Source organism: Lolium perenne, chromosome 4 (assembly GCF_019359855.2).
Source record: "Lolium perenne isolate Kyuss_39 chromosome 4, Kyuss_2.0, whole genome shotgun sequence".
Lineage (NCBI taxonomy): Eukaryota > Viridiplantae > Streptophyta > Magnoliopsida > Poales > Poaceae > Lolium > Lolium perenne.
In genome coordinates, this window is record NC_067247.2 from 354899659 (window position 1) to 354926370 (window position 26712).

Sequence of the window (26712 nt, forward strand, 5' to 3'; positions counted from 1 at the left end):
GAGCCATCGAGATACCGGTTTAATATTCTTACCGGAACACAAAGGTAAGAGTTTGGCTAAGTAAGACCAAGCCGGTATCCCCAAGAGGGGTATACCGGAACCTGGTAAAGAAGATACCGGAAAGAAGGGCCTGTCGGCAGGGCTGGTCAAAGATTCTCCTCAGAGCAAGAAGACAAGGATGAGCTAAGCAAAGCGGCTTTAATCAGAGCCCTGGCGCAAAAGAGAGAGATGACGCTGAAAGAAGCCGGAGGACGTCAGCGTCCCTGATTAAAGAAGACTCCGGCGTCATCTGTGATTAAAGTAGCTTTGTAAAGTAGTTTGTCCAGTCAAAGATGCCATTAGGGTTTCTTGTTCTGTAAGCCACCCTCTCCCCTATATAAGGAGAGGGGGTACTGCCTCATACAGGCGCGTGCCCACAGAGGAGATTAGACGATAGAACTTGTATCCAAAAACCTGTAATCCTGTTGAGATCAATGAAGCAAGCGATCTAGTGAAGAGTTCTTCCTCTTGTCTCTCTTCTTGCATACCGGCTTTTGGTTGTGTTCTTGAGTAAAGCATCCGGAAGTTCATCCCATCTAGTCGCAAACCCTCCCCCGAATCCTCTAGCGTCCATTCGGCCCCAATCTAAGCCATCCTATGGCATCTGTCTGTTCACCACGACGACAGTTGACGCCCACCGTGGGGCATGAAGTGGCGCTTGCAGGAGTTCACATTCGGGCGGGCATCCTCGAGGTCGCCGGCGAGCGTACGGTGTCTGCGCTCGTGCAGCGCATCTACGACATGGACTTCATCAACGACAACGCGGGCTGCTTCGCCAACGGCGGCATCTTCCCCAAGAACGGCCGCACCATCGAGTTCGGCAGCCACCGCGTCTACTTCGGCACCGTCCCTGTGCGCCAGCGCCTCTCGCCGGTGCTGGTGGCACCGGACCCGCCAAGATGGCTCTGTGCTGGCCGCGCCGCCGGCAGCGTCGAGGTAATGATGACTGGCGTGGTTGGTGCAGGAAAAGAAGCTATGGATGAAGGTGCTGGTCGTGCGGCCTCGACCCGTGCGGCCAAGCCACCGCTAGAGCGCGACGCTGGCGCTGCGGGAGCATCTTCCGCACCACCGGCAACACCACTCCAAGCGGCGATGAACGTGCTGGCAACGCCCATCGCGCAGAACATCGACCTGGCAGCGGCTCAGGCGGAGCTGGAGGCACAACGCCAGAAGCTGCTCGCGAACGGCGCCGACATCGTCCGGGCGCAGCGCGAGCTGAACCTAACCCTACGTGAGTATAACGCTGCCCATGGCTTTGCTTCTGTTAGCGCTCATGCTGCTAGGATACCGGAGAACCGGCTAAAAGCTCGCAACCTAGATCAGGATTTGCGCAAAGAAGTTCTTGCCGGCAAAAGTACCTCTGCATCTGTTAGCATCGTGGAAAAACCCAAGTACAGTAGCCCGGATAAAACTATAAAAGCTGCTAAAGCTGCAGTAGAGCTATGTGAATCGCTTTCCGGAGATGCTTTGGCAAAACAGCAAGAGCGTGTTAGAGAGCTGCTGGAAACTATTGAGCAGCAGAATGCTGAGCAACTGGCTAAGCTGAACAAGGCCGCGACCTCAAAATCCGCGCGTTCAACAAAGAATGCCGGAAGCAAGTCCCATGGGCAGGCATCGTCCCCCCATCCGGACAGAAGAAGAGAAAAAGAGCTGAACGCACAGCAGATGACTGTGTACGATCCGGTTCTTGCCGGAAAACAACAAGCCGGGCAACACGATGCCGGTAGAAAAAGCCAAGGGGCAGGTCGAGGCTACGCCAAAGGAGGCTATGCCGGAAACAATCATGCCGGTAGATATGAAACCGGGCAAAATTATCTAGCTGCAAGGGCAGCGTATGAGGAAATGCCACCACCAAGGTACCGGCAGACAAGAGCCGCGGAACCGGAAAGATACGGAGAGGGAGATTCCGAAGTAGAACGAACAAGAGTCTACCGGAACCCCTTGGGGGATCGCCTGGGGGAAAGATGTTTGCCAGACCAGGATGCGAGGCACAGGCTGGACAGAGTACATCTTTCTGAAATGATCGAGTCAGAGGGTCCTCCTGGCCCGAAATGTTTTGGTCCACGGATCATGGGAGAAGAGCCACCAGTACGCAATTTCCAGCTGCCCCGAGACACAAAAACGTATGATGGCACGACCAAGCCGGAAGATTGGCTGGCGGACTATGTCACAGCTGTTTATGTAGCTGGTGGTGGAGTGAACCGGCGTTGGGCGGTGTGAATCATACCGTCCTACCTGGTAGGCCCTGCACGGATTTGGCTTAACAACTTGCTGGCAGGAAGCATTAACGGATGGCTGGACTTTGAGGAAGCCTTCGTGAACAATTTCAGTAGCACTTACAAGAGGCCAAACCGGCCCCAACAGCTCGCTTTATGCCAGCAACGTGCCGGTGAGACAGACAGGGATTATCTTACCCGATGGAACTTAACAAGAAACACATGTGAAGGAGTGATTGAAGCACAAGCAATTGCTTGGTTCAGTCAAGGATGCCGGAGAGGATCACTGCTGTGGCAAAAGCTGCAGAGGAGCATGCCAGCAACCTTGGCAGAGATGATACGCGTGGCGGATAGCTATGCATTGGGAGACCCATTGCAACCAGCAGTACAAGCTGAGCCGGAGCAGCGACAGGAACAATATCGGGACAACCGGAACAATAAGAGAAGGGAAGATTTCCCGGATCGAAGGTACGCTCCGCAGCACGTTGCTGCTGTGCAAGAGAATTATGATACCGGCAGCAGCCAAAGGCAAAAAACCGGATCGCAGCCATGGGCGGGTCCAAAAAAGCAGTGGGTCGAAAAGAAACCCTGGGGCCAGAAAAAGAATTGGCAGGAACCCGTAAAATATACCATGGAAGCCGCCATGGATCAACCTTGCCGGTGGCACACGCCAAACCCGGATCACCCGTCAAACCACCTGACGAAGGATTGTTCTTGGACCAAGTACTTGATGCAAAAGGGAGCGGTAAAGGACGCGCAAGCACAAGGGTGCTCAACAGTGTTGCCACCATCACAAGATATGCTGCGTTAGCAACAACTACCACCACCGCCACCACTCACCGGAGCAAATGCTTTACCGGTACAGCATCAGCCAAATAGGCAACAATAGCAGCAAGTTAACCGGGTGGAGCAAAACGATGATCAGCCACCTCCACCGGCACCTTTAGACCGGAATGTTTACGAGGGCCCGCATCTGTGCTGTGTTGTCTTTGTCACTGAGCCGACAGACATGCAAAGTGTGCATCGCCGCTCCATGGAGGTAAACGCCGTGATGTCGGCGGTTCCCAAATACATGCTGTGGTCAGATCAGGAAATTACCTGGTCATTTAAGGATCACCCCAAGATCATGCCGAATCCGGGTGGATATGATCTTGTTGTGGACCCAATCATGAAAGGGCCGCAAACTCGAGTAAAATTCAGCAAGGTGCTGATAGACAACGGCAGCAGCATAAACATCATGTACAAGCATACCATGCATACGCTGGGCATAACAGAAAACATGCTTCAGCCAACGCGTACAACGTTCCACGGAATCGTTCCGGGCTTGTCCTGTGCTCCGGTAGGAAAAGTTCGGGTGGACGTAGCGTTTGGAGACGTGACAATTGCCGGGTTGAAAATGTTGAGTTTGAGGTGGTGGATCTAGACAGTCCTTACCATGCGTTGCTGGGAAGACCGGCGTTGGCAGCTTTCATGGCTACGACTCATACGGCTTATCTCAAGATGAAGATGCCGGCACCTCGTGGACCCTTAACTGTGGTGGGAAACTATAAGATCTCACTGGAAACTGCATCTGCCGGATCAAACCTAGCGGAATCGCTGGTGATCGCGGAGGAAAAGAGAAGAATGCAAACCGCGATTGCGCTGGCTCAGTCCTCACAGTTGAGTTTAGCGGCAATGAGTGGAAGCTTGGGCTCACCGGCATTCAAGCCGACAAATGAAACAAAGGACATTGTGCTGGATCCGGCTTACCCAGAGCGCACCGTTCGCATCGGTGCCGGACTCGATCAAGCATAGGAAAACGCGCTCGTCAGCTTCCTCCGTGAGAATCGGAATATCTTTGCCTGGTCAACTGATGACTTGGTGGGTGTTCCGAGGGAGCTGGCTGAGCACTCTTTAAATGTCCGGAAAGACGCCAAGCCGGTGCGGCAACCCTTGCGCCGGTTCGTTGAAGATAGGAGGAAGATTATTGGAGAAGAAGTGACCAAACTGCTCGTTGCCGGATTCATTGTAGAGGTCACGCACACAGAGTGGCTGGCCAATCCGGTAATGGTCGAAAAGAAAATAGATGAGAACCTAGAGGCAAAAGCTCCAAAGGTATGGCGCATGTGCATCGACTACACCAACCTAAACAAGGCTTGCCCAAGAGATCCTTTTCCTTTGCCACGGATCGATCAAGTGATTGATTCAACTGCTGGGTGTGAGTTGTTATCCTTCCTGGATGCGTATTCCGGTTTCCACCAAATTCCCTTGAAAAAGGAAGATCAAATAAAAACTGCGTTCATTACCCCGCATGGGGCTTATTGCTATGTCACTATGCCCTTTGGTTTGCGCAACGCTGGTGCAACGTACCAGCGCTGCATGCAAAAATGCTTGTTTGATCAAATTGGAAAGAATGTGCAAGTCTATGTAGATGACATTGTGATAAAAACTAAGGTAAAGAACACCTTAATCGATGACATCCGGCAAACATTCGATAACCTAAGACGGTTCCGGATGAAGCTTAATCCGGCAAAGTGCACTTTCGGTGTCCCTGCCGGCAAGTTGCTCGGTTTCCTTGTGTCAAGCCGGGGCATTGAAGTCAATCCGGTAAAGATCCGGGCAATAGAAAGAATGACTATCCCACGAGAGCTAAAAGATGTGCAAAAATTTACCGGAAGCTTGGCATCGCTAAGCCGGTTCATAAGCAGGCTAGGAGAGAAAGCCTTGCCATTATACGCTCTAATGAAAAAATCCGACACGTTCGTCTGGACCCCTCAGGCAGACGCAGCGTTTAAAGAACTGAAAACAATGTTGGCCACGGCACCCATATTGGCTTCGCCTCTAGAACGAGAGCCTATGCTACTATACATAGCAGCAACAAACCGGGTTGTGAGCGTAGTGGTGGTGGTTGAAAGAGAAGAGGAAGGAAAAACCGTCCAGAGGCCGGTATACTACCTGAGCGAGGTGCTCTCCCTCTCAAAACAAAACTACCCTCACTTCCAAAAGATGACTTATGGCGTGTACATGGCCGCCACAAAACTCAAGCATTACTTTGAAGAACATCCTATGAAGGTAGTGAGTGAAGCACCAATCTCCGATATCATGTGCAACAAGGACGCTAGCGGAAGGATTGCAAAGTGGGCAATCCAGATATCACCATATGTACCAGCGTACGAAAGAAGGGATGCCATAAAATCACAGGCTTTGGCTGATTTCCTCGTCGATTGGGCGGAGATGCAATACAAACTGCCAGATCAGAGGATAGAATACTGGAAAATGCACTTTGATGGATCCAAACTCAAAGAGGGTCTAGGTGCTGGTGTGGTGCTTACCTCGCCAAAAGGAGATCACCTCCGGTATGTTTTGCAAGTACATTTCAGGGCATCAAATAATGTCGCTGAATATGAAGCTTTGATCCATGGGCTTAAGGTCGCAAAAGAAATCGGTGCACACCGGATCATTTGCTACGGAGATTCAGATCTTGTGGTACAGCAGTGTTCCGGGGATTGGGATGCAAAAGATGCCAACATGGCCTCGTACCGGTTTCACGTGCAAAAGATTGCCGGATTCTTCGAAGGGTGTGAGTTTCACCATGTGCCACGCGCAGAAAATGAAGCCGCGGATGCTTTGTCCAAGCTGGGCTCATCCAGGCAAGAAATTCCTCCCGGAATAGCTTTAGCTCACTTAAGAGTACCATCGATCAAACCAAGCCCGGAATCGGAATTAATTTTCATACCGGAATCGCATGTAGTACCTATGGATATCGATGAAGGAAACTCGGGGACTGCTCGAGCAAGCTCGGGGACTGCTGCAGCCGTACCGGAAGAAACGATGCTGGTAGATGGCATGGAGATAGATGCACCGGTGTTTTTGGTTCGAGAGACACCATCGTGGGTTAAACCTATTAAGGAATTCCTGATCAACGGCACCTTGCCGGATGACGAAAATGAATCAAGGAGAATCCAAAGAAGGTCCAAAGCATATACATTCATCAATGGTGAGGTGTACAAGAGAAGCGTTACCGGTGTCCTTCAAAGATGTGTGGAACCGGAAGAAGGGAAAGAAATGCTTGAGGAGATTCACCAAGGAGAATGTGGGCATCATGCTTCATCAAGGGCGCTGGTAGCAAAAGCATTCCGGCATGGGTTTTATTGGCCCACTGCTTTGGAAAACGCTGAGGATTTAGTAAGAAAATGCAACGGGTGCCAGAGGTACGCCAAGCAGAATCATACCCCAGCGTCCGGTTTAAAAACAATACCATTAACATGGCCGTTTGCCGTTTGGTGCCTCGATATGGTCGGCCCATTCAAAACTGCAAGGAGCAGCATGACTCACATCTTGGTTATGGTGGATAAATTCACCAAATGGCTAGAAGTGAAACCCATCGCAAAATGTGATGGGCATACAGCGATGAAGTTCTTAAAGGATGTCATTTTGCGGTATGGATACCCGCATAGCATCATCACTGACAATGGAACCAACTTTGCTCAAGGTGAGTTCAAAAGGTTTTGTGAGGACAACAACATCCGGTTGGATTTGTGCTCAGTGGCACACCCACAAGGCAATGGCCAAGTGGAAAGAATGAATGCTTTGGTACTTTCCGGTATCAAACCAAGGCTCATTGAGGCGGTAGAAAAGTCACCGGGGCGTTGGCTTGATGAGCTACCATCAGTGTTGTGGAGCATAAGAACAACTCCAAACCGGTCTACCGGATACACTCCATTCTTCATGGTTTATGGAGCAGAAGCAGTCATACCAACTGACATCATTCATGATTCACCAAGGGTACAGCTCTATACTGAGCAAGAGGTCAAAGAGGCCAGAGAAAATGATGTGGACTTGCTAGAAGAAGCAAGAGAGCTGGCTTTGGCAAGAACAGCCATTTACCAGCAAAACCTCAGACGCTATCACAGCCGGAAGGTTAACCCGAGAGTTTTCCGGGAAGGAGATCTGGTACTACGCCTAGTGCAGCGCACTGAAGGCCGGCATAAGCTCTTACCACCATGGGAAGGTCCCTTCATTGTAAGCAAGGTGCTTCACAATGATGCATATTACTTGATCGATGCACAGGAGTGGAAAAAAGGAAAGGCGGACAGGTCCGGAGAGGAGAGCAAGCGTCCATGGAACGTAGCTCTGTTGCGTCCTTTCTACTCTTGAAGTTGTGGTGTAAGAAGTTCCTTTTTGTACCTTAATTGCTATGAATAAAAGATGCCGGAACCTCAAATGAATCTCGGGGACTACCCCAACCCAAGTTGCATGCAACATGTTTATTTTTTCAGTTCACCGGTTGCTTGGTGAACATTTTTTCTTTTCGGTTTAGTAGCGTGCTAAACCTACCGGAGTCTTCGACTCTGCTGCTGTCCGCAAACCGGCTTCATGGCAAGCAAGATAAACCGGTAGCAACTAAGCACGTGAACCGCGAAGAGAGAGAGTGGGAACAAACAATCCGGAAAAATTTAACTAACCACGGTTAAACCGGTTTTTTGCAAACTTTCGAAGTTATTTCTAAGTTCAAGAAAATGCTTGTTTGGTGAAAGAACCTTGCGCTCATACGCCAAAGAACGCCCAGAGAAGGCAGGCAGAGCCAAGGCAAAAGAACCAAGTACGCATCGAATTGGATGCGGAAACAATTTGGAAATCTTTGCAGTGCAGGATAAAAGCAAAACCAAAAGCAAATATGCTAAGGCAAACTTAAGATAATTAACTACCGGTATAACTTACCGGCATAAACTGTTGTACGGCAACCAAAAGCGGACTTAAAGTTTTACATCATAAACCCCGGCATACCGGGGTAGAATTTAACGGGACATTGTTTTGAGATACGCAGGACCAAATAGCATAACACAGGTAAATTTTCAAGCAAGTGGGTGATCAGGCAGCAGGGGCTTCAGGAGGGGCATCGCCAGCACCGGCATCGCCCAGAGGCTCCTCCTCGGCTTCATCCTCCTCCTCGTCGAGATAATCTTGGACGTCAGGAGGGGGAGGGATGAAGGTGCGCATGTCAGCGTACTCCGCGATGTGGTACGCGCGATCCTGCCGCTTAGCGGTAAAAATCGGGTCCAGATCGATTTCCGCGCCTTCGCGCACTCCGGTGAGGGCATCCAAGTTCAGCTCCGGATACCATGAGCAGGCAACGCGGAGGGCAGAGTCTGCTCCAGCGCGGGCAGCAGAGCACTGCCACTCGCGGATCCTCTTGCCGGCGCCCTTAAGGCGGTCGCTGATCAGTGAGAAAGTATCCGGCACCTCCTCGCCAGGCCACAGAGTCCTGAAGAGCTGGGTAGCTACATCAGGAATGTCAGACAAGTTGCGATCTATGGCGCGCATATGAGACACCCGCGCACTCAGCGCGACCAGATGGTCATAGGGGGTCCATGGCACGCCAAGATTCTCTTGTCCCTGGGCGGTGCGGCGCTCGTCAACCTTCTTAACAGCAAACCTCTGAGAGTCCGGGAAGAGGCCCGTGCAAGGAAAGAAAAAGGCTAAGGAAAAGAATCCGAAAGAAAAGGCAACCGAAAGGAAAGATAACGAAAAGAAAATGTGTTCGGAAGAAAAAAGGCTTATGGGCAGTAGTCAGAAAGTGCAGAAGGAAAGGACTTACGGTAGGCAAGTGTGTCAGTTTGCAGGACCAGCCGGTTGCACTCCTTCTGCTCCTCCTCCAGCCGCGCAGCTTTCTCCTCGGCAGCCTTCTGGGCTTTGGCCAGTTCCTCCAGCTCAGCTAGCAACACCATGTTGGCGTTGCCGGCATCTTCAAGAGCCTCATTCATCTTGGCCGCTGCATCAGCTTCAGCAGCTTTCAAAGCCTTAGCATGATCAAGCCCCAGCTGGATGAACTGGGACTTGAGCTCCTGGTAGCTGGTCTTTTGGGCGCTCAGCTCCTCCTGATGCTGCCGGATGAGCTGGTCCTTCTCCCCTATAACCCGGAAAAGAAGATGTTAACAAAATTGTGCTGGTTCAGATGAAAAGAAAACCAAGCTAACAGGAAAGAGGGAAAATTGTACGTTGGGCGGCGGCGAGCTGCTCCTTGAGAGCCTCAATGGAAGCTTCCGGGACCACTGTTAAGCAAAAATTATAAATGTTAGGAGGAAAAAAGGTTTCCGGTAAGAAGATGCCGGTGGTACAGAAACTTACCTTGGCACTTATCATGTGCCTCAGCGAGGTCCCGGTGTTCCCACAGAAGCTCCTCAAAGAGGGCTTTCCGAGCGTCAGCCGTGAGCTGTTCAAGAAAAAGAGATTAGTTAAGTTTTGCGCTAAGAACAAGGTTCTTAACCCGAAACTCGGGGACTGGCAGTGCTAGTTTCGCGCGTTTTAAGCTAAGTTTTGCGCTAAGAACAAGGTTCTTAACCCGAAACTCGGGGACTGGCAGTGCTAGTTTCGCGCGTTTTAAGCTAAGTTTTGCGCTAAGAACAAGGTTCTTAACCCGAAACTCGGGGACTGGCAGTGCTAGTTTCGCGCGTTTTAAGCTAAGTTTTGCGCTAAGAACAAGGTTCTTAACCCAAAGCTCGGGGACTGGCAGTGCCGGTTTCACGCTAAGTTGTTAGGTTAAAGTTTTGTGCTAAAAGCTGCGCCCTCACCACAAAACTCGGGGACTGGGAAGATAGACAAGAGAGAAACCGGCATGAAACTAAAGAAAAGATAGAAAGAATCCGGAAGCAAGGAAACCGGTAAAGGTTGAAAAGAGTTAGTAAAGCGTACCATCAAGTTGTTCGTGGCATCATACCACGCGCTGTCGAGCTCCTTCACGGCGCTGCGAAGCCGCATGAAGTGCTCCTCGGAAGACCGGACCCCAACAGGGTCAGGTGCCGGCAGCCTGTCCTTGCCCAAACCGCGGGTCGCCGGAGTCATATCTGCGGCGTTCCACTTCTGGGCGTAGGGCAGCAGATGCCCCAGGTCCCGGCCCCTGCGCTGGAACTCAGTGATACGGCCAAGCAGGCCGGTGGCCTTCGTGGCCGTATCTCTGGCGGCCTTGGAGACGTGCAGCACCAGGGGCTGCTGGCCGCCGGAAGGGGCGTTGGAGGCCGTCGCCTTCCCCTTGATAAGCTTGGAGGTCTTGGGCGGCGGCGCAGTTGGAGCGGCCCCGGTGGGCTTGGTGCGAGGAGCATCTGGCGGTGGCATTAGAATAGTTCGTGGAGAAGGGGGAGCGCTAGGCGCGACACCCAGGTTGGAACCTTCCGGCGCGGAAGTTGTCTTCTTTTCAAGGACGGGAGGAGCCGAAGGCTCCGCCCGCCCGGCAGCTTCTTCCCCGGCGCCGATGTTGCTGGCGCCGGTATCCTGTTTCTCTGGAAGGAAGGAAAGATCCTCCTCCGTGCGGTGTTCTGGCGGTGTAGGGGCCGCACGCCCCAAACTTGTTGTGTCCCCCGAAGGGGAGGCAGAGGTGTTGCCGGCACCAGATGGTGCCGGGCTTGAGCGAGGAGGAGGAGTTGAGGTCCTTGCGGAACCTTCAGAGCCCGCTGGCCTTGAGCCAAGCTTGAGTGCAGGGCTGAGAAAAAGAAAGAAAAACAGTTGGAGAAAAGCAACCGGAAAAAGAACTTGGCAAAAAGAGGCAAGCAAGAAAACAAGAAACTTACCCGGAGGCAGTCGGCATCTGCTTGCGCCCGTAGCGGCGCACGCCCACTTCCTTCTCCCCCAAGGGCTCAGTCCGGAAGCGCTTGGAGGGAGGGACCTGGCTGGAACCGGCATCAGATGCCGGCAGCTTGTTCTTTTGGCCTTGGGCCATGAGTTTGTCCACAAACTCGGAGCCGGCCTTGGCGCGCAAGGGCGGCACGCGCTCGTGGACCTATGAGTTAAAAATGGCTAAGAAGCGATTCGCGAAAAAGCAACAATGAAAGAAGAAGAAGAAACCGGAAAAGAAGAATACCTCAAGCATGGTCAAGTCATCCGAAGAACCGGTTGGCTTCGGCGGAGACCTGCCAAGGCGCGAGGCTGGGGTCTTGCCCATCTTCAGATCTTTCCAAAAAATGTAGGGATCTGGGTCGACGAAGTCAAGGGCGCGCTTCACGCAGATCCCACGCCGCTCTGCTTCAATGAGGGGGAAGCGGTCCTTGGCCTGAAACACGAAAAAAGAGGGTTAACAAGAGCAAAAAGTTACCGGCAAAACCGACCCTAATTGCGTAATCTCTTACTTCTTGGGTCGGAGGGTTAGTAGTGCTGAGGGGAAGGAGGCCCCATTCCCAGTCAAACGGCATAGCGATTTGGCGAGATTCGTTTAGCCTTGCGGACGACGTCCTTCTTGCTAAGGGGACGGCCTGTGATCTTGGTGGGATCGCCAGGACCGTACATCTCGCTCATCCTATGCACCCGGCGCTTAAGAGGAAGCACCCGGCGCGAAATAAAAGTGCGGATGATATCATCCGAGCAGATGTTGGTCTCCTTCTTCAAAGAGGCCATGAAGCGTACAACCCGGTTGGTTTCGATATGATCCGTCTTCGGGTTATAACTCCAGTTGGCTCTACTGGGAGGCCCCACCTTGAACGGTGGGAGATCAATGAGATTTGCGCGGCCATTGTTCTTCACGTAGAAGAAAGTTCCTTGCCAGGCGCGACAGGACTCGAGGCCGGTGAACTTAAAGAAAGGACTCCCCTGGCGGGAGCCAACGATGCAGGACCCGCACTCCACAGGCGGCTTGGGCTTAGGAATTTCCTTGCCCTGAACGGAATTAATCCGCAGAGAAAAGAAGCGGGCAAACGTCTCACGAGTGGGACGAATGCCGATGTAGGCCTCCATGAAGGTGGCATAGCAGGAAAGGTAAAAGACGGCATTGCCAGGGAGGTGATGAGGTTGAAGTTCATAGAAATCTAAGAACTCTCGGAAAAAAGGCGAGGCAGGAAGGCCGAAGCCACGCTCAAAATGAGCAAGGAAAACAACATGTTCACCGGGCTGGGGCTCCGGTTCAATTTCGTCACCGGGAAGCCGGCAGGTTACTCCTTCCGGAATCCTGCGGGACCGGTATAGCCAATCAATCTCGTATTCGGAAACATTGGAGCCCATCCAGGCTCCACGAGTGATGGGGGAAGGCTCTTCGCCGGATGCTTGGCTAGAGCTACTCGATTCTAGGTGGCTACCGGATGCTTGGCTAGAGCTGCCGGATTCTAGATGGCCACCGGATTCTTGACGGCTACCGGATCCCTGCTGGTTGCCGGAATCGCTATCCATCGGATCTGGAGCCGTAGATCCACCAGAGGATTGTCTACGATGGCTACCGGAGGAGGAAGAAGACGAAGCAGAGGAAGATTCCTCGCCAGACATTGGTTTGGAGGCGAAAAAACAGAAATCCTACAGTTGAACCCCGCGCGAAGATCTACGAGTAAGAAGAAAATCAAAGAAAAAGAGGAAATAAGAACACTATCGACCCAAGATCTAGAAAACAAGCAAATGGCAAGCAAAATGAGATTGGCACTAACCTCGAGCGGCGCAGTCGCTGGGGAAGACGTTCGCCGGAGAAGGAGCGGACCTACTGTCGCCGACGAGCACCGTCGACGGCGAAGCAGAGAAGGACGCGAGGAAGCAAGAATGCTGCAGGCGCGATGGAGCTGCTGCGGAAGATTACCGCACGGCGAGGTCCGGCGGGAACGCGGCGTGAGTTCGCCGGGCGACAGAGCTCAAGCGAACGACGGCGGACGAAGAGCGGCGAAGGCGCAGAGGCGAGGAGTACTGTGCGCGAAGGTTGGGGAATGCAAGAAGAGGAAGAAGAAGGGGCAGTTCTCCTTATAAAGAAGAGAGGAGGTGGGCCGAAAACCGCCGGGCCGCGGCGGTTCGCCTCGCGGCCCGCGATGGTTCGCACCACGGGCCGCCACGTGGCGAGGAAGTACACGCGAAAAAATGAGAAGCCACACGGAGGCACACACGAGATCCGAAGTGGCTAGTGGGATCCGCAGTGGTGCATTTAATGAACGCGCGGGAGTCGAAGCGAAGTGACATCTGACACTGGCGCGCCGATTAAAGGCGCATGTCACCGACAGCGCGGGGCTCGAAATATTCTCGACTTCACGAGGAAAGAGTAAATGCAAATGATACGGAGAAAAGAGATGCCGGGGATTCCTTGCAAAGAGAGTAAAGACAAATAAGGGCAAAGATGCCGGATCCAAGCTCAAGCCGAGAGATTAAACCGGTATCCACGAAAACATGAAAACCCGGCATGGTCTCAGAGGATAGAATCCGCCAGACTATACCAGCTTCGGGGACTAATGTTGGGGGGATAACCCCCGGTATGCCAAAGGCATGCCAAACCGGATGGTTTGATCCATCGAGATACCGGTTTAATATTCTTACCGGAACACAAAGGTAAGAGTTTGGCTAAGTAAGACCAAGCCGGTATCCCCAAGAGGGGTATACCGGAACCTGGTAAAGAAGATACCGGAAAGAAGGGCCTGTCAGCAGGGCTGGTCAAAGATTCTCCTCAGAGCAAGAAAACAAGGATGAGCTAAGCAAAGCGGCTTTAATCAGAGCCCTGGCGCCAAAGAGAGAGATGACGCTGAAAGAAGCCGGAGGACGTCAGCGTCCCTGATTAAAGAAGACTCCGGCGTCATCTGTGATTAAAGTAGCTTTGTAAAGTAGTTTGTCCAGTCAAAGATGCCATTAGGGTTTCTTGTTCTGTAAGCCACCCTCTCCCCTATATAAGGAGAGGGGGTACTGCCTCATACAGGCGCGTGCCCACAGAGGAGATTAGACGATAGAACTTGTATCCAAGAACCTGTAATCCTGTTGAGATCAATGAAGCAAGCGATCTAGTGAAGAGTTCTTCCTCTTGTCTCTCTTCTTGCATACCGGCCTTTGGTTGTGTTCTTGAGGAAAGCATCCGGAAGTTCATCCCATCTAGTCGCAAACCCTCCCCCGAATCCTCTAGCGTCCATTCGGCCCCAATCTAAGCCATCCTATGGCATCTGTCTGTTCACCACGACGACAAAGAGTCCCCCACCATGCCACGTTGATGTTCTTTCAGCAATCGCACAAAGTATAAAAAATGTGTTCTTCTACCGGAAATTTTGAAAATGAATCCCATATGACGGTATGACACACATCGTTTTTCCTAGTGCTGCAGAACACAGACACACTAGCATGCTTCGGCACGAACCTGAATACAGGCCTGCTGTGCCCTGCACGCCGCAGGCGTGGGCTCAGCAACGCTCCGGCCGGTCCCTTGATTAGATAGACCCAGGCAGCGAGCACAATCATTCTCGGTCCGTCCCCCGGCCTCGCCCTCGCCGGGGACGACAGCGCGGGCCACCCCCGGCGCCGGTGCGGGAGACTAGATCCGACATCGTTGAGACGCCCATGCTCACTGATCAGCTCGAACGATCGGTCGTGGAGAGCAGCGCCGCGCAGGGCATGCCAAAATTTCAGCGTCGCTTTCCGTTGCCGACTCGTCCTCGGATCGTTCCACAAACAGGGAAGGGGGGCGTCCTGCCATGGCAGCGGACTGGACGCACTTCACAGGTCTGTCATTTCAAAGAAGTTCTTACCCTATTTCCCAACGAGCTGCTGTCCACGAGCGTACGTGCGGCGCCCACGGTGGCTAAAGCCTGAGGTGTTTGCTGGCCATTCTTCAGGGCAGAGAGCGGGCCTGAGTTTGAGTCGAGTCGCTGTAGGGACGTACACGGTACATGGTCCAAACTGCCTAACAGGAGCAGCTCTGAAGAACGATGATCTTCCGTAAAAAGGAAATGATCTGTGTGGGGGCGAGGAGGACCAACGCGTGCCTGCTTGTCTGCGTGGGCGACGAGCGACGGATCGAGCCAACCGGCCCCTACACAAGCTGGGGCTGGTTCGCCTTTTATGAGCAGCTGCCGCCCGGATCGCGGTGCCCCGATCCGACGGCACGCCGACAACCATGGCCGGCCCTGGACAGTACCAGCGCCGGACCCCTGCTGTCCGGCAAGTGGATCGATCGCCGGAGGATTTGGCCACCACCACCTGCCAAGTGCCAACCCAACCGCCGGCCGCCGGCCGGTAGCTGCAGCCGTAATAGTAGAGCACCGCACCACTCGCCCATGCACCTCCCAGATCCGAGCTCCTGTTCAGGTTCAGGTTCAGGCAGCCACGTCTCTGACTCGGCAGATGCACATCACACTTGCAGCTATACTCAGGTACACCACGAAGCACGCGTTCCTCGTGCATGTCCCGTATACGACACACTAGCTGTACTAGTATATTGCCGCACACGGGGCACTGGCCAGCTGCAATTCAAAGCACTGCGTACGCGTGGATCAAGTAATTAAGTACGTAACTACAAGTTCACTTGTGTTGACCGGCGTGACAAGACAGGTGAAGCACATTTCTTGGGGAGACAAGTAGTGGGCGGTAGACACGCCTCCTCATTACATGGCCTGCGCGTCTCTGGCTTCACGTCGCAGACACAAACCTCCACGAATCGCTCACGGACGGAGACCATCTCCATGCCCTGCTAGCTCCTCCTACACACAAACACGCCCGCACGCACGCACGCCTCGGGTGGCTGGATCCTCAGCTCTGCTTTCCACGCAAAGACCTCGACCCCGGCAGCTCTTCCAGGGTTTTGGAACTCATAAACAACAGGCTTCTGCGACCTTGACTTTGTATCTATGAAGCATCACGATCTCCATCAATTTAGTCTCTACTACCTCCGGAAAAACAAGGTGTTCTTGTTTTATGTGCTTTTTGTTGATCAATAATTATTTTAAATATATAAATATTGTTTATATAAAATTAGCATCATTAGAAAGTGGTTTTCAATACAAATTTAACGATAGTACTAATTATATATAATATAATCAAGATTTTGTTGCTCAATTTTATGGTCAAAGCTTGCCTTATTCTTTGAAATGAAGGTAGTAGCTCCTTGTCTAGAAATTCAATTAAGATCATATGCTCTTGCCATCGGAAAAACATTTTAAGATATTAAAAATTCGAACAAAAAATTTCGTGTTTACATATTGACATTCTACGTGCGTACATTAAGTTTTGCGAAAAAGGATATTTTTTGTGACTTGTGTGAAAAAAGACAAAAAAAAAAGTCACCTACATAACTTTTTTATACCAAAATTTGTCTTTTTTACACATGACATTAAAAATATTGGTATTCCATGGAACCACTTTGTGACCGAGTAGAATTTTGAGATATACTCATTACATTTTGTGTCCCAATTTTTTAACATTTTAAAATTGTATTTAAAATGAAATTTAAAAACCTGGAGCATATGCTCTAGACTGCCAAAGCACCACTCCCACTACTTGTCCTTATTTTTTTCTTTCTTCTTAGATGGTGATGTTACCTCTATCATTCCATATTACGTTTACCCACTTAATCCTATTTTTTTAGGCTTCACCAGGCCATGGCAAATCTCAACTTTACCAGACACAACTGTTTATGGGAAAAACTCAGCTTCGCCCCAACCTAATATCAAGTTGTGAGTAATGTAGTAAGCAAGAATCAGCTTGACTTGGGTCTCGTAAGTATAGAACGATTTCTGGTCAACAATATTGAACCTATTCTTCAAAGTGGAAAATGCCTTCTTAATGGTGACTCTAAGGCTAGAGTATGTGAGATTGAACAATTCTTGGCATTTTCACGATTTGTTTCTTAAACTGGACTCGTTTAGATGGTACCTAGTGTCGTTTCCTACTCGAAAATAACCCAGAGGAGGGATCCTCACGGAGGGGGGGAAGGAGAGGGGGGCATAGGGCGGAGAGCCATCGGGCCAGGAGTACGCGAGTTACCCACCATCAGATCACGCTGCACGGAGGCTGGGCCTACTGCTGCTTGTCTGGAATTATGTGGACGCTTTTGCGTTGTTACAATAAGTTGTGGTTGTGCCTCTAGGGCTCCTGGGATCCAGCTTATATAGACGCCCAGATCCTAGGGTTTCTACGGAGAGTCCTACCCGGAATACAAGATAACTAACTACGGAATATTACATTGCCATGCATGTTAAGGATTCACATATTCCTAACTTGTCGTCAAAGATCCGGCTCCTTCGGATAACCTTCTAGATCCGACTCCTTGCGTTATCTTGGATGGATCCGGCTCCTTGTTTCTGGGTTGGACTTCTTGCATCTTCAATCAACAACAATTGGGCCGTCCGGTAGGTCATATGCCACCACCACCGTCTATGGGACACCCGGCCTTACCGGATTATTTTCACTGTTGTTGGATACCCGTTAATCATACCCACAACACCTAGCTTTTTCGAAAGGTGGTAGAATCCCATGACGGCTATGTAGAATTTACCATCAGGGTTGTTTAAGCCATCGGCCATAGACACCTATGAGCAAGAATGTTTGCATCATGAGCAGATCCTTCCACCAACCAGCTAGCACATATGTAATTTAGACCGAAACTCAAGCAACCTCGTTGTTATAGTGATTCCTTCCCATGTATGCTAAAGACTGAGATTTCAGCACCCTAACTCTCACATGTTTCTGACCATAGTAGTCATATGATGAAAAAACCTACATAATTACTGCTCTCCCTAGAATATGGCAACCATATGTAGCTGTTCTTGATCTTGGGAGATGTGTGACCAGTTGGTGGCTTATCGTATCTCCTCTAAGCTCTCCAGATGCATACAATGCATGCTTGAAGTAGCGACAAACAATCCCCATGGATATCCTGAATGTGATATGGATCACTCTATAACTCTGGTTATGACCCACGACATGAAAAAACATTTCTACTTTTGCTCTTCCATATGGTGCAAATGCTATCTTGAAGCAGTCCTCTTTTGACAAGTGTATAGAAAGTTCCCCTTCTTACCCGAAACATTTGTACAAAATCTACACCTTTAGAGTTGTAGAGAAAAGGACATTTGCCTGATGCAGGCCTGAAAGAACTACTCTCCCAGGATGCAGGCTTGAAAGACAACAATTAATAAGAGTTGTTGCCATATGAATAGCGTGAAAGACAACAATTTGGTTGCCCCAATCAAAACGATCTAACATGGGCAATGGATAAATCAAGCGTATATAGTTCTAGCTAAATTGATCTAGGCTAGGGCAGATACTAGATGACAGTGCGATTTACCTCCATCATGACAGACGAGGGAGACGAGTCACGAGCAGAGAAGAAGGAGAAGAGCCACTTGCTTTTCTACACACGGCGACGCAGATCCGCTACCAGAGACGAAGACGATGAGCTCTTCCTCCAAAGGACAACAAGGGTACGATTGTAGAGTAGAAGGAATTTATCAGTGTGGTAGATTTACGTTTCTACCGCCACTAGTGTCCAAAAGAGGGAATGAGAATTTTCTGTGGGGATTAATGGAGAAGGTGACTAAATGAGGGAGATGACTCCCACTTTACGGGAATTTCACGATCTCACGAGAAATAAGAGCTTGTCTACATTGATTGATGACCTGGAAGCTCTTGCCGAGACACGGTTGCTATCAGCGCAAGAAGTTGAATTTAAGAGTCAATATAATGCGCAAATAGCTTCCATGTTAAGAGAGGAGGAGCTGAAATGGTATCAACGATCAAAAATACAATTTATTCTTGAAGGAGATTCGAACACAAGATACTTCCATTCTGTCGCTAACGGCAGACATAGGAAGAAAAATGAGGGTACGATTGTTGGACAAGAACATCTCAAATCTTACATTACTAATTATTATAAGGATCTATTTGGGGAACCGGAAGAAGGAACTTTCACTATGGAAGAATCCAGAATCCAGGATATTCCCCAAGTATCCGCGGAAGAAAATGCCTTTCTTACTGCCCCTTATTCTGAGGAGGAGGTGAAGAAGGCGGTTTTCCAAATGGAGCATAATAAAGCACCAGGACCGGATGGTTTCCCAGCAGAGTTCTCTCAAAACTTCTGGGACATTATCAAGGCGGACCTGTTAACTTTGTTCTTTGCATTGCACGATGATCAATTAGAGTTGTTTCGTCTTAATTTCGGTGAGATAATCTTATTGCCAAAAGTTATGGAAGCAGAACGGATTCAACAATTCCGACCTATTTGCCTCCTTAATGTGAGCTTTAAGATATTCACAAAAACCGCAACCTTAAGACTTAACTCAGTTGCTGATCATGTTGTGCGACCATCTCAAAAGGCTTTTATGCAAGGAAGGAATATCCTAGACGGGGTAGTAACCTTGCATGAAACAGTGCATGAGCTTCATAGGAAAAAGTTAAATGGTGTTATTTTAAAGATTGACTTTGAAAAGGCTTATAATAAAGTCAAATGGTCTTTTCTGCAACAGACACTCAGGATGAAAGGTTTTTCTAATGAGTGGCGCGCTTTAATTCATAATTTCATTTTCGGAGGAAGTGTTGCCATCAAAGTTAATGATGATGTGGGAAAATACTTTCAAACGAAAAAGGGATTACGGCAAGGAGATCCATTATCGCCCATGTTGTTTAACATAGTGGCGGATATGCTTGCTATTATTATTGAGCGTGCAAAAGCGGATGGTCATATTGAAGGGGGTAGTACCACATCTTGTTGATGGTGGTCTTTCGATCCTTCAATACGCCGATGACACAATTCTATTTATGGAACATGACCTTGAAAAGGCAAAGAATCTTAAGTTGATCCTATCAGCTTTTGAGAAGCTATCAGGTCTAAAAATAAACTTCCATAAAAGTGAATTGTTTTGTTTCGGCGAAGCCCACGATGATGCCTCTTTATATGCTGAACTTTTTGGCTGTGAGATTGGTCAGTTTCCTATCAGCTACCTGGGCATTCCGATTCATTATCGGCGGCTCACTTTAGCTGAATGGAAACATGTCGAGGAAAGACTTCAGAAGCGTTTATCAAGTTGGGAAGGAAAGTTACTATCTCTAGGTGGGCGGTTGGTTCTCATTAACTCAGTACTAAGTAATATGGTACTGTATATGATTTCTTTCTTCCAGTTGCCTAAAGGAGTATTGTGACGGTTTGATTATTTCCGATCTAGATTCTTTTGGCAAGGAGATAGTGAGAAAAAGAAATACCGACTGGCTAAATGGAATGTGATTTGCCGACCAAGAGACCAGGGAGGACTTGGAATTCATGATCTCGAGATCAAGAATCGAGCCCTACTTGGAAAATGGTTATTCAATCTTCTTTCAGAAGAAGGTATATGGCAAACAATTCTCAAAAGAAAGTATGTAGGCTCAAAGGCTTTGTCCCAGGTGATATGGAAACCTGGAGACTCACACTTTTGGGCTGGTCTTATGGCGACTAAGAAATTCTTCTTCCCATATACATCTTTCTCAATTAAGGATAGATCTCAGATAAGGTTCTGGGAAGACAAGTGGTTAGGAAACATCACTCTTCGGGAACAATATCCAACTTTATATAGTATTGTACGCCACAAATCTGATACCCTGGCAACGGTGATGCAAAATTCACCATTGGAAATGGCTTTCAGACGTGACCTCATAGGTCCCAGGCTTGTGGCCTGGAATACCTTGCTTCAACGACTCGAGAGGGTCAAGTTGTTGCAAGGGTCTGATGTGGTTCGATGGAATCTAAATGAGAGTGGTAAATTCTCTGTTGATTCTATGTATAATGCGTTGATCCAATCCGATACGCCAGTTTTTAAGAATACAAAAATCTGGTCTATGAAGATTCCATTGAAGACGAAGGTCTTTGCTTGGTATCTTCGTAGGGGGGTAATTCTTACTAAGGACAATCTTGTTAAGCGTAATTGGCAAGGTAGTAAAAAGTGTGTGTTTTGTCTTCATGATGAGACTATCAACCACCTTTTCTTCGAGTGTCAATTCGCGAGATCTATATGGTCAATAGCCCAAATAGGTTCTACCTTATACCCACCTCGGAGCGTGGCACATCTTTTTGGTAGCTGGCTCAATGGGGTGGAGCGTAGGTTCAAAACTTTTATTCGGGTGGGGGCGATCGCCATTATTTGGTCGCTATGGCTATGTAGAAATGACAAGATTTTTCATGATATTAACTCTTCATGTTTGCAGGTTATCTACCGGTCCACCGCTTTGCTCCGTTCGTGGTCTTTGCTTCAACGTATAGAGAACCGCGACCTCTTTATGGAGGTATCTACACGATTGGAGAATGTGACGAAGGATATTTTTTCCCAACATGAATGGCGGCGTAATCTACGGATAGAGCCTTCTGCGCTCTAGGCACTCTCTTTGTTTTCGGTGTTTTCAGTTCATGTAATGGTCTGATACTATGTGTGAGTGCGGCTGTGTGCATCATATTATGCAGAGGCCGGGTGTAATACTTTTTCTAAAGTAATGAAAGCGCCTTTTATCGAAAAATGTAAACATCTGCCTATAAATATATATATAATATAGTGGAGTTTTGTTTTGGAACATGGAAGGTTATGCCTCCTTCATTTTCAAATGGGTTCTTACACATATTTTGAATTTTTTAAAAACTGAAGTAAAAAAATTCACACCACGTGCTACATGCTCACAAAGTTGTTTCAGGAAAATCGACTTGTCATGTGGTCTGTATAAAAAAAGATAAAATACAGTGCTGAGAATAAGGCTATTCACAAGATAAATTTTATCCTTTTTACATAGATCACAACTTTTTTTTCAGCTGCCGGGTGCGTATGCTTTCTCTACCAAAAAATTATATTTAAATTTGTCAACATAAATTTACAAAAAATTCTACATGTACATCTCCATAATATATTTGAGTTTGCCAAGTTTTGAATTTCTGTAATATAGCCTCCGACGTTTTTGACTCGTTCGAGAACAAAAGCTGGGAACCACCTGCACAGTTCGTAAGATCTGAGAAACCAAATCAGTGGGCGCGCACCGCACAGTGCAAGCGCGAGCAGTTCGATCCACATCCACTAGATACCATGATCAAGCTAGCTAGCTAGGGACAGGAAAGGATACTGTACACGCGCTTGCAAATGCATGGAAAATAATTGCAGAATCCAAGTTGTTGTATCATGCGACCCACTTTGAACACGATATATATAGGTCTCTAAAACAAAGAATTAGAACACTAAAACACCTGCAATTCGCAATCTTTCATTGTTAATTAGGAGGTGATTCGTCGGCGAGTTTGATTGTGGAGATCTCGCGGGAGTTGACACTTCGTGGGGCCCCATGTCTCGAGAGGCCCCGGACCGAGCCAAAATGTTTGACCCTCTGGTATTAGGGTCTGTCTCTTGCGGGATCCATAGAACTGCTCGCCCATTTATAAACTTTATCTGTTCTTGGTTGCAACGAAGAACTCCCAACTATTTCCACAATATCTGCGCGCACGACCGCCCGCTCGCGCGCACGAGAGGTCCTCCTTGTTTTTATACTTTAGTACATTGCACACATACCGTAGGTAGTAATTTACAGACAAATTTAGTGAGATTACTTTGTACGAGTACATCAGAGGAGACATGGTCGTGGTTAAGCTATCTAGCTTGTCCGTCAGAAAAGCAGAGAGAAACAAGTACAGTAATATATAGTAGCTGTAAAACAACACCTCTAGCTTGTGGGGAGGATATATCTCAATCTAAGAGCAGCTACAATGCCTACAACAGCACATACACCACTTAGAACTAGGAACTACAAATACATATAGGAGTAGCTAGTAGTGCACTCGGTTGATCAACAGAAGTATCATATACTCCTACTGTATATCAACCTCTACTAAGTGGAGTACCAGCCTTGTCGCAAATATGAAACATATACTGAAAGCCAATGCCCTTCTACTAAATGAGGGCCCGTGACTACCTCAGAAACAAACACACACAAACCAGGAGACGGGGATCCGGAAGGAAAAGAAACAAGAAGCGCTAAAAAAATGCTATGCCTCTCTTATCATCTTCTCTTCGCTTTTTTTGGAGGGATTGTCATCTTCTCTTCTCTTGTCTCCTCATCTCCATTACCAGTCGATGAATTGAAGCTAATATATATAGTTATGGTAGCTACTGGCAATGTAGGATATACTAAATCAGCTAGCGGAGGAGGCTCCGGATGATCTCGGCCTGGGGGCTGGCGTCGTCGAGCGTGGACATGAGCTCCGACAGCCGGTCGGAGAGGTCGTCCACCTCCTGGTGCAGGCTTTTGATGTAGCCGCACGTCTCCTTCAGCAGCTTCGACGCCGACGACTGCACGGCATATGCCATTCATTGTCAGGAATAATGGAAGAAGAAGAAACACTGTTCGTCAGACAGACTTCGCGGTACCGCCCTGACGAAATGTACAGTCACATAGCCTGCCTGCCAGTGACAAGGCACTGCACACAGATACATGGAAGCAACTAGAGGACTATGTGCGATTGGGAAAGTGCGTACGTACCCGGCTCGCGGTCCGGCGGCGGGAGGACTCCGGGAGGAGAGCCTGCAGCTTGGAGATGAGCTCGTTGATCTCCTCGTCGGTGATCCTGCCACGGCGGCTCGACATCTCTCTCCGAGGTGCAGATAGCTAGCTACCAGTTGCCTTCCTAGCTTGCGTTTGTATGTGTGAACCCTTAAACCTCTGCTGGTGAATCGCCGACGAAGCGTGGCGTTTGTGACTGAGCTGCTCAGTGAGAGAAGAGAACAAAGCAGAGAGAACCAGGAGGTACCGCAATCGGGGTGGCTATTTGGAAGGAGAAAGGGGCTCAGATCGTATATTAATAGGGAGAAGGCGGTGATGGGCCCACCGTCCCTTCTGTTAAGCCCGGCCTCCCGAACTAGCCCAGGTCTGGCCCATGGGCTGGACGTACAGCCACATGACTATCAACCTCCAGAGTTAGCTTCACTTTTGCCACGGGCCCAGAGGCACCATTATTGTTTTTTCTTAAGTTGTTGGTTTTATTGTTTTTAATGGAAGACACAAAAAATTAAGCAGAATAGATTGTCGAGTTAACTAACGGAAATCAGGCAAAACCCCATTACAACAACACAACAAGCGGACTAAACCAAAAGTATGCAACTCCCCGATCGCCAAGTTTATCGACATATTGCGAACCAGAGTTCCCAACGCGTCGAACGCGTGGGTGAAAGTGCCGTTCAGAAAGAAAGAAAGAAAGAAAGAAAGAAAGAAAGAAAGAAGAGCGTATAGACCTACAAGATCTACATCCTCAAGATGTTGATGGAAGAGTACTAGCGTCCCGAGGCTCATCACCGAGCCATGCCTGCCATGAATTCCATCGTCAACGACAGTTTGAGAGAGCCCACCCCGGGAGCAGCAGCCCAGGGGCACACACCCAACGTCACTGGCCACGCCAAGCCCTGGCCATGACGATGACGCCTAGAGAAGTGTTGCCGGGGGAAGTCACGTCTTCCACGCCTAGAGTGTTCCCGGGGCCCAGGAGTGCGCCCATGCCCGGGAGCACATGTGCGACATCTAGCGTCACTTCCTTGAGAAGGCATGCAGACGCATTTACTGCCGGTCAGGAATAGTGCTCCCTTCCAATCTGCGCACAAGATCAGTGCGACAAGACATATCAAAGGGGTCGTGTGAAGGACGGCGGTGCAGAGCGTGTACTCGGCAACGACTCGGCCTTCTTGCCACCCATCCCAATGGCTGCCACCTGTTAGACATGAAAGTTGTTCCAATGGTATCCCCTTGTGATATAAAAGGAGGGCCTTAGCTATGTAAAAAGAGAGGCGGGTGGTAGAAGGAGAAAACTTGTAAAGGAGGAGAAAGAAGGGGGAGTCTTAGCTCCCAGTGTACACCATTCATTTGCAAGATAATCAGACAAGCAGAATGTAGGGATTCTCATTCCGCGTCCTGAATCTGGGTGAAAAGAATGTGTTTTTGTTTCGGCGTTTGCTCCAGTACAACCCCCTCCCCTAAACTCGTACCAAACTTAAACACAAGAACGGCTAAGATCGCTTGATACCTATTCGTTATTAATATTAAACGGGTATATGTAGCCCTGTATAAAACCCGTATGGTCCAACTAAATTATACGAATATGTTGCATACGTATATATACGTATATATATGATTACATACGTAACGGATCATTGGTGGCAACTCTTCCGCATGGTGGCGGTTGTGGCCGCCGGGCAGGAGGAACGTCATGGCGGGGCTGGCCGGCCACGATCTAGAGGACACGAGCCTCAGCAATGCCTCATAGGTGCGTGCCGGCATGGGTGGGGCGGCGTGTAGGCTAGACGGCGGCACAACGGCGAGATCCGGACAGTCTGCCCCAGACAGCCCGAGGCAATTTGGGCAGAATGGCCGTCGGGTTAGGAATGAGACCTATCGGACTGTCTTGTGCCGCCTACACCGGACTGTCTTGCGGCACCGGACTGTCTTGTGGTGCCCTCGCCGGACTGTCTTGTGGCGCTGAACTGTCTTGTTGTTCCCCCGTCGGACTGCCTTGCGATGCTCTCACCGGAATATCTTGTGGCGCCGGACTGTCTTGCGGACCCCGCGTCGGACTGTCTTGCTGCGCCGGACTGTCTTGCTTCCCACGTCGGACTGTCTTGCAGTGACGGTATACCTACACGTAGACATACGTAGTTTTGGATTCGGGTTTGGACATGGGCCTAAAAAGTACCGGTTGGGCTTAGTTGAGTTTGAGGGAGGGGGTTGTACTGGAGCAAGCCTCTTTTGTTTCTATGCGATTCAGGTTCGCATCGCCTAGCGCTCACTGCTGAACATAAAAGAGGGTAAAAACCTCCGGCATCTGCCTTCACAAGGACGCGACAAAGTTAGATCAACCAACTCTCTCAATCTGTTACAACCACAAACACTCGACATAGCGATCACGACCCACAAAGGAAACCCCATAGATTTTGAGCAAACAATATGCGACAGTTTTGATCCTGCTAGTATCTACAAACTGCACAACAACGAAAATCTAGTGTTTGCAACAAACGTTAGAATTTGAAAGCATATGGACAATGCGCGCACATGGCACCAAACCAGTACCATCTTGAGCATTATTCTGACTTCCGGTGCTCACATAGTACAGCGAAATTGAACGCAAGTTCTCAACACAGTACCGGTGCTAGAACTGTAATGCCTTTCTGGTACAAATCAGTGACCACTTAATGCTGACTTTGGGCGGCCATCAGGATACAAGGACCAAAAGGCTGGAGGTAGGAGTACTGCTGCTACTCAAAGGCGAGGAGCTAGGTCATGGTCGATCCTTCAGCCTAGCTAGCATGGTCTCTATTTTTTCAGAGAATAGGCAGCACTTTTCGCCCTATGGGAGAAGGGACGAAGCCCCGTTGCCTCCTGCGTAGGGGGCGGTCGATGAGCCTCGAACCTTTGATCATCTTTTCTAGCTTCTACACGATCTTTAGAGCTGTAGCTATGAAGATCGGTGACACTCAAGGACCCACGCAAACTGTTCTGAAAAATACAGTTCAGTGCAGTTCTTCACACTTTACAGGATTCAAAACCTTCTGCGCGTTAGCCGTCATCTCCGTCTGTATCTCTGTCTTCTTAGCCGAAAACCCCACTGGCCGCAGCCGCAGGGAAGGAGTACAGATCACGGAGAGTGTACATACTCCACCGACTACCGCTAGCTAGCTCCAGATGGCTAAACCAAGGTGGTCTAATCGCTGTGCCACGGTGCCCACATGTGTTAAGGGAGGTCTGGAAGGGTCCGGGTTTCAGACTCAGAATGCTGGCCCTCTCGTCGTCAGAA

At 49.4% G+C, this 26712-nt stretch overlaps 1 protein-coding gene across 1 annotated transcript; it reads right to left on the reverse strand.

Annotated features, from left to right (window-relative positions):
• Positions 1 to 22559: 22559 nt before the first annotated feature.
• On the reverse strand, positions 22560 to 23693 carry LOC127349208 (transcription factor ILI3). Its single transcript, XM_051374982.2, has 2 exons — positions 23418 to 23693; positions 22560 to 23227 (listed from the first exon to the last, which is right to left on the reverse strand). The coding sequence occupies exons 1-2, from the start codon at positions 23520 to 23522 to the stop codon at positions 23075 to 23077; spliced, it is 258 nt and encodes an 85-aa protein (XP_051230942.1). The 5' UTR covers positions 23523 to 23693; the 3' UTR covers positions 22560 to 23074.
• Between the last annotated feature and the right edge of the window lie 3019 nt (positions 23694 to 26712).

Coding starts and splice junctions, on each gene's coding strand:
- LOC127349208 (XM_051374982.2), bottom strand. CDS start 23,522: ATGTCGAGCCGCCGTGGCAGGATCACCGACGAGGAGATCAACGAGCTC. Junction 23,228..23,417: donor GCCGCCGGACCGCGAGCCGG/GTACGTACGCAC, acceptor TATGCCGTGCAG/TCGTCGGCGTCGAAGCTGCT.